Source organism: Conger conger, chromosome 8, assembly GCF_963514075.1.
Source record: "Conger conger chromosome 8, fConCon1.1, whole genome shotgun sequence".
In the NCBI taxonomy this organism is placed as follows: Eukaryota; Metazoa; Chordata; class Actinopteri; order Anguilliformes; family Congridae; genus Conger; species Conger conger.
In genome coordinates this window covers 47,927,708-47,942,940 of record NC_083767.1, presented here as the reverse complement: position 1 = coordinate 47,942,940, position 15,233 = coordinate 47,927,708, and the positions used below count along the sequence as shown (strand labels likewise).

At 41.8% G+C, this 15,233-nt stretch overlaps 1 protein-coding gene across 1 annotated transcript; it reads left to right on the top strand.

Annotated features, from left to right (window-relative positions):
• The first annotated feature begins 947 nt into the window (after positions 1-947).
• On the top strand, positions 948-14,823 carry nampt1 (nicotinamide phosphoribosyltransferase 1). Its single transcript, XM_061253080.1, has 11 exons — positions 948-1,102; positions 5,197-5,353; positions 6,532-6,635; positions 7,659-7,787; positions 9,798-9,956; positions 10,563-10,699; positions 11,356-11,581; positions 11,937-12,056; positions 12,179-12,319; positions 12,700-12,834; positions 13,244-14,823. Exons 1-11 carry the CDS (start codon positions 1,049-1,051, stop codon positions 13,355-13,357), a joined length of 1,476 nt encoding a protein of 491 aa, XP_061109064.1. The 5' UTR covers positions 948-1,048; the 3' UTR covers positions 13,358-14,823.
• The last annotated feature ends 410 nt before the right edge of the window (positions 14,824-15,233 follow it).

The window sequence follows — 15,233 nt, the reverse complement described above, 5'->3', positions numbered from 1 at the left end:
TTGAATGTGAATCCATATTTAGGGAAAATTATTACATTTCAAAAAGGGGTTTGGTCTACAAATTATGTCTGGTTTTCATACATTAAGAAATCATATGTGTTTAAACCCCAGAAAATTTTACTAACATGCATTCAATCCCACCTCAGTATCTGTCAACGTGTGGGATTCATAGAAATCTCCAACTTAAATAGTTATCTTTAAAGCATCCGTTTGTAAAGCTTTCATCTTAGATATTTAATAATATGATGCTTTATGGGTCATTTGAAACTTTGAACACCAGAAAGGCCGTTCTTGTTAAATTATAGGCCTAATCCTGATGATTTAGCGTCCCACGCAATTTGGCACTGATGCAAAAAATAGCCTACGTTTGCTAATTACCTGATGTTGATTTTTAAAAGTAGAAAACACAATGGGTTTCAGAATAACAAATCGTTGCTGGTCAACAGATTGCCACCATTCTGCATTATCACGTTACCCTTGGTCATGGGGTAACAACCGGGTAGAGATTGCCCACTGATCTTTCAAGTGACCGGATTCTTCAATTACAACACCGTTTCACACGCCATAGGATCAGTAGATCTGCGCAGACGCGAAACATATTCAACATGGATGTAGGCTACGCACTGAACTGTAGCCTATAATGAGACTAAGCCACCAGTAAACTACTAATACGATTTCTCGTTAATTTGGTGCGATTTTATAACCAGCCGCCTGCATTCTTGTACTGCGCTCATGCATACCAGTACCTGACAGTGACATCAAGACCATAACATTAGGTAGGCCACTATGCTGTGGCAACCCAGCTCGTAGCCGCGCATTCGACAAGAGCTGTTTGAGCACATGGGGGCGTACGGGGCGGGTCGTATTCACTGGCCTCCAATGACTCGTCGCCAAGCGCCCCCCGCCCGCTTTTAATGGGAACATGAGCTTTAGGCCCGCCTCTTTTTGGTTGGTACATCATCCCTGGTCAGCGACGGGGCTTGGTTGAGTCCCCGGCACAGAGCACAGAATAACAATACTGACAGACGCGACCCAAGACAAGGGGAAGATGGAGAACAGAGACACAGACTTCAATATATTGCTAGCGACTGATTCCTACAAGGTGAGGACGTTTATGCCAGGTGTGGAGCTGAAATCGTGTGGTTGCATGGTGCGTTTCGGACTTAATTGAGTGAAAGTGTGGAGAAAGCAAGGTGGCTTTATCCTCCCAAGGCCATCACGCTTGTCTAGGTCGCCAGTTCTCTAGGCCAAATGGGTGCCAGGATCGCAGGTAGCTAGCTTGCTAGCCTGCCAGTGATCACATCATTCAATGTACAGTGGTTTTAATCGTGATGATCTCCGGTACATATTGGTTAGTGTGGCCATGAAGTTATGCGATCTGCATGGATTTATTTTAGTTCAGCATGCGAATGATGTGCTTTTATGGTGATCTTGCTAGCAAGCTAAATAGGCGGTGCGGGGGATGTAATAGCGAGATGACCCATTCACCATCCAACCACCCGATTGCCAGTGCGAAATTATCTTCCCGTTTAAATATTAACTAGCTACCAATCCATTCGCCTGGCGTGCTTGATCACCTTAACTAAATGTATCGGTTAGAAGCACCTTCATAACTGAAACAAAACAGAAAGTAACTGAAGCGTTCCACTCAAACGAAACCGATTATATTCCAAGGCGACCCGTTTGCAGTCTTAAATATATATGACCTCTAGCAGTCTGGGTAGGCTATAGCCTACATTGATAGGTCACTGTAGCCAGCCAGATAAATCATAAATGTAACGGTAGCTACCAGCATAGTTCAACGGGACATTTGACGGTTAGCTATGTTCTTATCCAACATTATAATCCATGTTGTGACATGCAGCCAACGGTAAATATTATGCTTTTTCTTTAGATATATTATCTAGATTACATCGCAGTGAAGGCATTTGGGGTCATTAGGATTCTTTTTTAAAGACTATTCACTTCGGTGTGTTCAGACATGGCGTAGGGCTGCAACCGTGTAGGCTAAGCATCAGGCAATGGTTTCACTTTTACTCCAGGTTTAAACTATGCGAAAGCTGTTGCACAACGAAATCCGTTTTCCAAAACACCAAATTTGATTTGAATGCGTCTCATTTATGCCGGGATTTTGTCGAAAATCTACGGTACATGAGAATTTCATTCCCTTCACTCCCTGAGCACACGCGCTCACGCGTCCGGGATTTCCGACAAATCAATCTGTTATTTTGGCAGGCGCACATTTCTGTGTCATTGCCAAAAAGTATTCGATTTGAGATTATTAAAATGGCTTACTTCGAAAACATTTGTTCATGCTATTTCTGCTTCACCATGGTCGAAATAAGCTAAAAATGCATGGAAATGATTATTAAAATGCAGAACACTAGCACTGTTAACATACTGTAGATCATGACGGATTCCAGAGCAGCACCATTCAAAAACACCCAGGTTCTACGTATGTCTTTCTGGCTGCATGGAGCAGGCCTCCACAGTCGGTTAGACATACCTGCACAGAGGAGCTCCCGGTCAGCCAGTTGAGGGTTCGAATACGTTGTGGAGATAATTGCCAGCAGGCCACAGTCTTTTCCGGATCCTTCGGTCCCCCCGAGTAACGGTGAGGGTTCGAAGCGCAGCCCGCCCTGAGGGTTCCTTCCCTGTGAGCAAATGTGCAAATATTTGTTCAGTTATTCCGGCCATTAGAGGGCTGTTTCAGGCTTGATTTTCTTGTTTTGTTGGTTCAGAGAAAAGGGCCCATAAATCACTTCACCAGATTTTCATTACAAACCTCTGGTCAGTTAATTTAGTTCAATACATTAGGATGTCTCAAACAAGCCACTTGGGCCTCTTGCTATCTTGATCCAAAATCAAGGTCAACTGGCCCTGCTCATGCCATAGAGCAAGATAGGATGTTAATTGCTTAACTGTATCATGCAATACACCTGTATGGAAGCATCTGCATTCAATGAGTTTCTGCACTCATTTATTAATTGTTTACCTTTAATTTGTCACCCGTCTCTGTGTGTATGCATGTGAATGTGTTGTGAAGATTTCCTCAGCTCTAAACTTTGTACAAATGTGTTGTGCAAGAAAGAGTATTTAAAAAAAGAAAATTCAGCTCTAGTGGTTAATGATGGGGAAGAAAATGTTGCAAGTTTCTTTCCAGTGAAAGGTGGAGTTACTCGCCGCAGTGAGTTTGGGCTATGGTGTCTAACCTCCTCTTTCGTTTCACCAGAAGGAAACCCCAATTCCTTAGAGTGCATTCAGAGTTCCTGCATCTCAGCAGTGTGTGTCAGTTTGAATTTGCACAGCTGAACTAGTCACGGTGGGGCTCAAGGTAGTTTTCATAAAGTATGTGAATATAGTTTGCACCTATGTGCACACAGAATGGCGCACACCCAGAGGTTTGTTAGGTGCCGACTAACGGAGCGATTACTAAGCAAAATAAGTCACACTCCGGTTTCTCCTTTGCTTGTGTTTAATACCAACATTTCGGCAAGATGTGCCTTCGTCAGGGTGATTTCTGGTGAACACGCATAGCCTTTTTATAGGACAGGTAAGACAAGTGAGGCAAATTTAGCATTTTTGTAACCCTTAACCCTTCTAACTGTATATTTTTATTTTTTGTATAGTCTGTCAATATGATTCAGCGTTTTTGAATGTATGGTCTTGTCATATGGTTGTTGCGTCTGTCTTACCTGTCCTATAAAAGGGCTATGCATGTTCACCAGAGATCACCCTGACATGTAGGTCCACCACCGTTATGCAAGCCATATGCCATATGAAACACCTGGTTTGTCCTGTTCCACATGTGAGCGCACACACACACAGACACACAAACATGCACCTTCCATTTCGGGGGGGCAATTCTCTCTTGACATCACCGCACATTGTTGCGTTTCCCTGGTGAAGCTTTGCTTGTGCACTGATGGATGCTGTGTAAGGATCAGTGTAATCTAATTATCCCAGCTGTTCCATCTCCTCATGTTCCGTGCCTGTGTTTGCTGTGTGTAATTATGTGCTATACCTGTGACATGCACAGAGAGCAACACGCTGTGGAGGGATTCCCAGTGAGGAACCATTACAGAGAGCAGCTCCCTCAATGTCCTGGTCTCCTTGGTTCCTACAGTAGTGCCGTCCTCTCAGTGGGGTGTTTTTGTCTGAGGAGCGGCTCAGCACCCAAGCCCTACTAAAGAAACAGGGTGATTAGGTGGCACAGATGGGTAGGGAGTCCCACAGCAAAAACACAGCTGTTATTGAGATGGTGCTCAGAGTTCCTGTGTTTCATCCATGTGTAAAAGTTGTTTGAGCACAGTGGAGTCTGTGGGGTTATCATGGTGGAGATCAGGGTTTGCTTTATAAAATGTAGCTTATAATTAAAAAAAACCTTTTCTTTTATAACATTTAAAACTTCAATCCAAACTAGTCAAATTAATTTTTACTTATGACTATTCTTACCGTGTGCCATTTGCGGTTATATACAGAAGTTAAACTGCTTTGCTTAATAAACAGTAAACTGTACTAAAACCTTTGACCAGTAGTGTAGTTGTATGTGCATGTGTAACACCTGTGCAGAGTATGTGTTCCCTTATAATTCTTGTGAACTAGCCCTCCAGGCGCCCTCTGGAATCTGCGAGTTTGCAATGTTGTTTGAGAGTTTTCATATTCTACACAGTTTAGGCATGTGTGTCCTGGTAAAGCTCTGCCTTATCTGTGCAATGCAGAGTTACCAGTATCGGCTATGTGAGAAGGTTCTATATCAATTTAACGGACTGTGGATGCTACTATACACATACTCTGTAAATCTCATACCTGCTAGGGTAGCTGCTGGCATGATGGGTACTGATACAGTCTTATCTGCTGATTAGAATCAGGTGAGGTGCAGCCGCTGAACTTAGTCTCCTTAGAAGGGACTGTCAATTTATGCCTTGTGAAAGCTCACATCTCTTGTTTCCTTGAGTTATTTCTCACATCTGTAATTTTTCCATATTGTCGCATTAAAGACAACAATTGTCACCCGTCTTTCTAAAAAGCATTTAAATAAAAACAACCAAAAAAACCCCAAAAAAACAAATAAAACTCAACATTTCTCATTGGCAGCTGTGTGGCAAAGGTGATGTCGGAGAGTTTTTGTGAAGCGATGACCCATGTCACCACCTCATATTCTGTTATATAATTTTCTCTGTTTATCTTTCATAGGTCACACATTACAAGCAGTACCCACCCAACACTAGTAAAGTGTACTCCTACTTTGAGTGTCGTGAGAAGAAGACTGACCCCACCAAGACCAGGAAAGTCAAATATGACAAAACTGTCTTTTATGGATTGCAGTATATTCTCCACAAATACTTAAAAGGTATGTGCGTTCAAAACATTTTCTTTTTTTCCCGGAAAACTTTTCTCAGGTAAATTCTGATTAACTACCAGTTGAATAGTTCAAATAGGAATGGATAAGATTGTGTTGACTCCTATCAGAGGAATTGTTAGTAACTTGGTCTCACTAGTCGATAAATATGTTTGTACCCAGAGTTTACCCAACATGGGCCTTGTGTTAGATATTTTAAGCCTTGAGAGGAGTTTCTGTTCACGGTAGTGTTGGTGTTTAAATGACTGTCATGTGTTGAAGGCATGTATTAAGCAGTAATTGAACTTGACCTTAAAGGTGAAGCAGCATGTGTGGATCAGTGGAGGAAACATTGTGGCTGTTTGTTGTGCTGTTGGGGGAAAAACAAACCAAAGTCCTCACATTAAGGTTTAGCACTGCCTCAAACTGCTCCCAGCCATAGGAGAGTCAGTTATTCTTCTTTTTAAGCACAAAACACAAGTGGATTTCATGGTAGGAGTTTGGGTGTATTAAGGTCTGCGGTGGGACACCAGCAGGCACAAAGGAACATCTGCTCATTTGTTCACAGTGATGCATAGAGCTGCTGCCTCGTGCTTACAGTGGCTAGCAACAGCCAGTCAGGTCTTTTTCCACATTATAAGTACCTGTTTAGTCATTCTTTGGGGATAGCTAAACTTCTAACAGAGTGTAGCAGTGGACTAGCTTTTGGGTTGGTGACTTTAAGCAGATTTATGCAATGGGCTTGTTTTTTTTACATTAAACGCCTTGTGTGATGTCTATGGATAGCAGTGGGTTGGTTTTTGAAATAGTGTCACTTTAAGGGCCAGCTTTGGTGGTTTTTGGGTCTCTGTGACTTTAAGAAAGATAGCTTTAGTAGAGGGTAAGTACTTTGTCCTAGAGGGACAAAGGCTTTCTGTCCGTTTGAGTGAAGCTACTAATGCAATAACAGAGGGATGGGGAGGAATGAGAGATTCCAGCAGTTTACTCTCTCCCTCTAACTCCCCCCCTCCCTTTTTGAAATGTATTCGGTCACTCACTTTTTCTTACACTTTCTCTCTTTCTCACCCTGCACTCTTTATCTGTCACTCATAATTATTCTCCCACGTTCCTCTCCTTGTCTCATATTCTCTCTCATTTACTCACTTTTCTCCCTTGTGTCTCAACTCTTCGTCTTCTTTTCATGTTCCCAGGAAAGGTGGCCACTCGGGAAAAGATTCAGGAAGCAAAGGAGGTATATCGTGAGCATTTTCAGGATGACGTCTTTAACGAGAAAGGGTGGAACTACATTCTGGAGGTATGCAGAAGCAGCAAATTTGCCAAATAGACACATCTGTCTTATTAATAAAAGTGTTTAATTAATACTAAATTTGTTCAGAGCAGGGAGCAGCTAATTCATTTTGCCTGTCAGACTTTGCTGATGTAGCAAGACAGTGTAGATTATAAGACCATCCTGGAATTTTTATTTCTAAGAATGTTCAAAATAAGCTTGTTAACATGAACCATGAAATCTGGAGCACCACATAATGCAGGAGACTGTTAAGAGATATGATCAGGGCAGTTTCCGTGTGATAGTCCTATATTACATTAGTCTCTGTATTGAACTGCGCTTTGATGGAGTGAAATGGTCTACATTGTGTTTGAGCTTAGACACACCCTCAGGACGGCTCCTGTTGCATATACTCACCCTGGGAAACTGCGTCTCAGATTTCAATTCAAACATTTTTAGTTTTCATCTTTAACATTTATTCAAAACTGTAATTGTACTCTTTTATTAATACAAGTGTAGACTTACTAAAAGCTGTCTATAGCTTCCTGTTTGTTTTGAAAAAGAGAGGCTTCCATCGATGCCACTGATAATTTTGCACATTGTGTATTTATACAGTTGGTCTGTACAGCTGCTCCATTTGAGAGCCTTTCTCAAGGGGTCAGTACTTGTGCCTCAGACAGAATTCAAACCTCCTGGTTGCACCGTCCACCTCCGTAACCACAGTGACATTGTCAACAGCTTCTGCCTAGTCTTTAAATAGTGGCTTAATTCAGCGGCATTGCAGTTGTCTGATTAGGCAACAGTGTCTTATGGGTATACCTGCAGTCCACCTGTGCCTACTGCAGATGGAGAGTGCTGCTCCAACGCTAGGACTGTAGCAGCAATGAACCGGGCCTGAGTGCAGTTAGGCATAAAATATTTGGACAAAATAAGCTTAAAATGTGGCAAAAATGTGTGTCAGTGACTAACCCACTGATGTGGTAAGGTTTTAATGAACTGAAGCTTTAGAAATGGTGATCACTAATGCCCCGGTTTCTCCCCCGGTGACAGAAGTACGACGGGCACCTCCCCATCGAGATCAAGGCGGTGCCGGAGGGTAGCGTGATCCCACGTGGGAACGTCCTCTTCACCGTGGAGAGCACCGACCCAGAGTGCTACTGGCTCACCAACTGGGTGGAGGTCAGTGAGGCAGACCGCAGGCTGTTCCCACCAGCCCCCAGCTCCAAGCCACATCTGAGAGCCAAGGATCCAGTTTGCTAAAAATCCATTTCTCCAGGACCTCACCCGTAGGACACACTACACTGTTGACTTTTGTTCCGACCGATCAGTTAGCATTCAGCTGTTAGATTGCCTGGGATTGCCATCATTTGGTACCAAGTGTGTGTTTGTTTGCAGAGCAAATGTGTTGTTTGGAGTGATATCATGTTATTAGTAATAATGCACAGATCAAGTATTGACATCACCTGGTACAGGTTTGTTTGTGTCCCTTAAACAAGTGATAAGTACAAATTAGGGATTTCAGGCCTAGACCACAAAATGGAAGACTTGAGATTGACTGTGTAATACAGTATAATATAACATATAAAGAAGAAACCCCACACTTACATCTTTGTATCTCCATTCTAGCACCTTCAACAACCCTGTTTTTCATGCAGGAATTGCACCAAATTCACAGTGAAAGGATTGTGAGTGCAGACAGCTAAATCTCAATTAGCTGCTGACTCAAACGTAATCAATTGAAAGCAGCAGGAAGAAAGAGCAGGGCGCACTGTAGGCCCACAGGCCCACAGGACCGGAGACGCAGGGAACTGCCCAAAACCACAGTGAAAGCCCATGTTTCTGTGTCCACTGAACCTTTCTCACCCCAATGCTTACCTAGGCTCACTGGGCTGGACTAAGTATTCCCTGTGCTCTAGATCTTTGAACAGGCCTTTACACACATGCGTACACATGACTCATCACTTCCTAAATTTATGATTTGATAAATCTGGATTATGATTTGATAAATTTCGATTATGATTTCATAAGTATAGATTATGTCTGCTCATCTGCTCCTGTCTTTCCGATGACATGTGCAGCATCATAGCCTAACAAGCCATAACCTTGTTTTTCTTTCTTAGACTTTCTTTCTTAGACTTCTTGTTTTCCTTAGACTGGAATAGAAACAAAGAAGGCAATATAATGTAAATTGTATATAGATTACAAATTGATTGTTTAATATAGCAATGTTCAGAGTATTACCTATATATGTTTTATTTAATGATATTTATATATTTTCTTGTTGTGCAGAAGCCATGAGGTGACTCTCACAATGTGCAATTCACCATACATATTGAGACTTGAAACAGATGGTTAATTTGTGAGGCCATTTTATGTTTCTTGCTCCCTTCTGCCATTTGAACCTGAACCATTCTGGCTATGATAATGGATCATAATTATAATGGATTTCGCAATTGTAGTGTTTCAGTGAAGTGGGAAGCTCACTTCAGCCGCCACCAATGATGAGAAATGACTATGAAAACCCTGGTGGTTTCTAATGTGCGAAAGTGAAGCGTCCCCAAATGTGACCAGTGCTGCATGTTCTACGGGCGTTATGGCGCCTGTTGCTGGATGTTCTCTGGTGGTAGGAGTTGTGGCGCCTGCTGGTTTATCAGGACTCTTGGAATGGGGGACAGTAGGGGGGTCAGATGGGGCGTGAAAGCGTTCGCTGATTGACCAAAAACAAAAGAAAGGTTTATCGTTCCACCATGCGGGCAGTGTGTTTTTATCGCTGTGAGCAGTGAGGGGTCCTGGAAATGGCCGGGCCATGCTTTGTGTTGACATTACTAGAATACTTACACTGAGTTTTCCCAGAAATCTGTACGTCCATCAAGTGTTGCTGCAGCATCGTTGGGGGTGTAGACACGTTCCATTCGAGTTGACTGCACCTGGTCTGCAAATTCGCATATATTCATTTGTGTAAAACATGTTATTGGGGGTGATGTTACACTATTGCTAAGATGTAAAGTATTTTTTATGAATATCACCCAATTGCAGCAATGCGGTGTTTAGTGTGTAATGTTTTGTTCACCGGTTTAGCAGATATGGTGTGAAGTGAAGTGGACACACCGTGAAGGGTACGGTCACTTTCCAGGAAACTGTCGGCTCAAATGATGTTCCAAAACCCATCCCCTCTGGCTCTTTCTACAGACCATCCTGGTCCAGATCTGGTACCCCATTACCGTGGCAACCAACTCCAGGGAACAGAAGAAGATTTTGGCGAAGTACCTGATGGAGACATCAGGAAACCTGGAGGGCCTGGAGTATAAGCTGCACGACTTTGGCTACAGAGGCGTCTCATCGCAGGAGGTAATGGGCTCCAAGCCCCTGCTGTCTCATTTCAAACCCTGTTCCAAAAGCAGGGACTGTCATGTGAATCCAGCAACTCTAAATCCACCGTCGGATCATTTTCTTTCTTCTTACAACTCCGCAACTTTTAATATGATTTGAAAGTGCCTGCGCCATGTTGTTAATTGATAGCAAAGCTGTTCTCAGATCTTAGTCAATGTTAACCGGGTGTAGTTTACCCATTCAAGCAATTAATAGGTTTCAGGAGGTGCTGTGCTGAAGAGGAGTATTTTGAGGAATTCTGGTGACATATATAAATGTACAGATGATGTTGTTTTTTGTATTTAAATGATGATAATAATAACAAAGGCATTTTTTGCTCAAAAAGCCAACTGAGTTTGAAAGCCATTGGTTTCCAAACCCTATCCTAATTCAGTGCTGCAGAGTTTGAGAAACAATTCTAACTGTGTCTAGAATGTTCAAAGCCTAGTTCTAACTATATCGGGCAATGCATTATATAGAATTCCATCCTTGTAGGTTTGTACAATATGTGAAAGACAACGAGTTTACACAGACCAGGACACTACATCCCTTTATGAACTTTAGATCATTTTCTGTTGTTTTCAGACTGCAGGAATTGGGGCATCTGCACATTTGGTGAACTTCAAAGGCACAGACACTGTGGCTGGAATTGGCGTCATCAAGAAATACTACGGCACCAAGGACCCCGTGCCCGGATTCTCTGTGCCTGCAGCAGAACATAGGTAACACACAAACGGGCAGCCTGTGCTGCAACCTCCGTCCGTCAGTTTATATTCACATTATTCAGATTTCTAAAGATTATCCACCTTGGTATTTTCCCTCCATGTTGAGTATAACAGAAGCAGTTCTGTATTCAGATATGTTTGTCATAAGGGGTTATACATACCAGTTTAACTTTAATTTTAAAGCAGTGCCATGCTTCAGCTGAAGTGTAGTTGTACACTATAAACACAACACAAGGCCTGCCCACTGCAACTAGGACATTTACTGCTGCCTGTTTTCACCCTTCAGTTGCCCTGGTGCGTTCTGGGAAATTGGCAGTTGCAGTTATGATTCCCCTTATGTAATGTTCCATTACTCAGGTTTTTACTTTCCAAGGGGTCAGAGAATGCCTCTTACATTTACAGCACACACAGTATCTGTGCCTGTTTCTCCCTCTTTATAGTGGAGGCTTATTCACTTCGATTTTTACAGTTTGCCACATCTTTCCTGTCCTGTTAGTGCTCTTGCAGTGATCTGGGTGCCCTCTATTGGTCGTAATGTATTATTGTATCCATAAGCAATGTCCGTGTCTGACTTCCATTAAATCGTATTAATTTTTTAATGAAATTTATTTTCACTGATGTGCCCTGTTCACCCTCCCGTGTTCTGCCCACAGCACGATCACTGCCTGGGGGAAGGATCATGAGAAAGATGCCTTTGAGCACATTGTGAAGCAGTTCCCCTCCGTTCCTGTGTCCATCGTCAGCGACAGCTACGACATCTACAACGCCTGTGAGAAGATCTGGGGCGAAGACCTGAGGAGTCTCATTGAGGCTCGCAGCCCCGAGGCCCCCCTCGTGGTTCGACCGGATTCAGGAAACCCCCTGGACACAGTACTGAAGGCAGGCGTCTCTTTCAGTCTGGTTTAGAAATTTGGGCCCACACTTTGGAATTAGACAACATTTGTCGCCAACTTATTCTTCAAAATAAATGTTTAAATAAATACATGTAGATTTTATTTTTACAATAACTTTGGCTGTCACCAAAACATAACTTGCCAAATCTGTGCCTTTGTCTAATAAAGTTAGTGCCTTAATTTGAAAGCCTTAAGCAATGGCAAAACTCTGAGGTATTGCCCAAATCAATTTTTCAGCAGCCATAAAAATAGCCATAATTAAGCACTGAGATATTTGAAATGTACCTGTTTTTGGCAGTTCTGAAAACATGACATGTGACTCAGTTTCCCTCCTGTCCTAGGTTCTGGATATTTTGGGGAGGAAATTCCACCCTGCAGAGAACAGCAAGGGGTACAAAGTGCTGCCCCCCTACATCCGAGTGATCCAGGGCGACGGAGTGGACATCAACACCCTTCAGGAGGTGACCGCGCGTTACTTTGACATTTTGAATGTCCCGTTGGAAGGCAGTGTGTGTCTGTGCGTGTGTCTGTGTACGTCTGTGTGAGGGTGCTGAACTGCTGCTCCTGTCCCTCTGCTGTGCAGATTGTGGAAGGCATGAAGCAGCACAAGTGGAGCATTGAGAACATTGCATTTGGATCCGGTGGGGCGTTGCTGCAAAAGCTGACTAGGGATCTGCTCAACTGCTCTTTCAAGTGCAGCTACGTGGTGACCAATGGCCTGGGGGTGAGTACTGATGGCCCCCACAAAATCGCACTGACCGCCATTCTCACAGAATCCTTATTTAAGTTTTTCATTGTGTAACTGACACTGGTGTCCATGGGATATTATTAAGGGGTAGCTGCAGGGTTTGATCAGATAGGGTTAAGACTGAGATTATGTCATATTCATGTCTTTAGCACCATACTGAAATTAAGAAGTTATACTGCATGCATACGTCATAGACTGTCGTAAACCTGTTTTTTTACGTATTAGCGATGATGTGTGCTCTGGTTTTGCGGCTTTGTTCTGCTAGTATGTTTCACTCAAATACCCTGAACATCCTGCAGTACATTGGAAACAGCCCAAGGTGCTGTGATGAACAGATGCCATTTTGTTTGTCGCAGGTAAATGTGTTTAAAGACCCTGTTGCAGACCCCAATAAAAGGTCAAAGAAAGGTCGCCTGTCCTTGCACAAAACACCAAGTGGAAATTTTGTTACCCTGGAAGAAGGGAAAGGGGATTTGGAGGAGTACGGTGTGGTATGTATTTCTAGACATGTTCTTGTTTCTTTGTTAGTTTGGCTTCTGTTCTGACTCTTCATTTTGTCCAGATCATCATCTTTTAACACATTCATAGTAGCGTCTGAACTGACAGCCAGTTCTTTCATTTTCATTCTTTAAAATTTTCTTTTTGTATTGTGTTTATTACATATTACTTTTATGGTGAATGCATCCTCTTTTGTTTCTCTGAGCTCTAACCGCTAAGACTGTTGAGTATGTATTCTACCCTACCTGGAAGGGCCTGCTTTTCTTCAGTTGCAAGAAACTGAGATCTGAACAACGAATTAAAGAACAAATGAATCAAATGTAATCTGATCCTGATAATCTTATAGCATAGCTCTCTCTCTCTCTCTCTCTCTCTCTCTCTCGCTCGCTCTCACACACACAGGACCTCCTGCACACGGTGTTTCTGAACGGAAAGATAGTGAAGACGTACACCTTCGATGACGTCAGAGACAATGCTAAGCTGAAGGACTGTGAGCTGGTGGAGCTCCTCCAGTGAACCCCAGCTACTTCACCACCCCCTGGGTACCTCCCCTCCCCACTCCACCCCTTCCCAAAGCACTCTTCTCTAAAGGACTGAAGATGATGACCCCACTGCACGTCACAACCAGGGCCCACTTGCTCAGAGACTTTGTAAAAGTACATACACTTTCCTCTGCACTGTACAGAGTGATTTATGTTTTAAATCGCAGAATTTATTCATCTTTGTTGTACTGTTAGTGATGGGACATTAAATCATGAGATATTGCCACAGTTAGATGATTTATATTATTGTATATAAAAACAAGTACTCTGCTGACCACATACACCTTTGAACAAAATAAAATAAATGTGTACATTTACAAAAGTTTCTAAAAAAATGAAATAAGCTGTTCAGCTCTAGATCGTAAAAATAATTGTTTAATGTTGCTGAATATGATCGCTGTGTATGCCCACAATTGCTACTTGTTATTGAGGATTATTGTATTTCTTATGCAAATTATGTTGTTGATTAGGGGAAAATAACTTTTAATTTTGGAAAAGGTTTGCCTTTTATTTAGGAACTGGACCTTTTCCCTTTCACAGATGCCAAATACTAATCTTAATATGGCCAATTCTATAGAAATCTAACCTGAAATGTAGCAGTAAGACTGTCTTAAGTTAATAGCAAATCCACAGTATTAGTATAGAAATGAAAGTGTCTGTTGATTTTTGTACAAGTACAAATATACTGCATTTGTTTATATATCTGTTTTCTATCATTTTAAAAACAAATACTTAAGAGCATGCCACGGTTTTATTAAATTATTGAGAACCTAGAATCATTTTACTCGTTTGATTTTGATATTTAGCATTGTTTCAGACTAGTTTTTTTGGTTTGTTTTTAAATGAAAGGTAAATATTGCTGGAAACTTATCGGTCAGATTCTTTTTACAATGAAGTGGCCAAACATTTATCTTGTTCAATGGGTAATTATTAGAAAGAGCTGGCTAGGTGTGGAGAAATAGGTTTTTATTATTATTTTATTATTATTAATAAAACATTTTATACCAAAAGAAAATCATCTAAAGCACTAAGCTGTGGTGTGACTGATGTGCTTTTAGCTCCCGTATACGTACTAAACTGTATGAATGCTGTATTGACTGATTGTATGTGAAGAGGGTTGTTTTTTATGTACTTGTGTTGTTTGTCCTTTCTTCCTATTCTAGTGAAATTTTGAATAACATTGCTGTGGCATTCTTGTCAAAATATTAAATTGACCTCCCAATTTGCTGAAATATTTTCTTTTATATTGTAAACTGGAAAGAAATGCAAACGCATTCCCTCTCTCTAGCTGCTGAAGGATAAAGAATTCTGAGATGTATTTCATCAGTCTTAATGCACTAGCTTTTAATCAGATAGTGACAAAATCACACTTTCAAGAAAATATAATCTGTGCTAGAAACGTATGTGTGAAGGTTGAAATAAAAGAGCAATATCAGGTTGGTTCTGTTTGCCTATGTTTTCTTTTCTCTGGCGACTATTTTTTGAAGTTCATGAAAGTAGGCTAAATGGCTGCAGTTTCTGACCTTTTTTCCACAGTGCTTGTGGACCAATGCGTTGGGCCTAATCTGACGTCGTGAGTTCCTGAGAGAAGACAGAATGGTTATGACCACTAGGCCTAATGACACTTTAAAACAAATGCCTAGCATTGACTTGGAACGTTTTAGCCAACATTAAATCGATTCAACCACTGGGCATGTATAGTAACATAAAAGCATCATGTATATCATGTAAATCTAGCTCTTATAATCGTCGGGCTCTGTCAATTTAGAAAATAACAAAACAGCCTAGTTGAAGAAAGATTGAAGGTTGCGAGTTGAAATCGCTGATCAGCAACAGTTGCTGCATCCAAA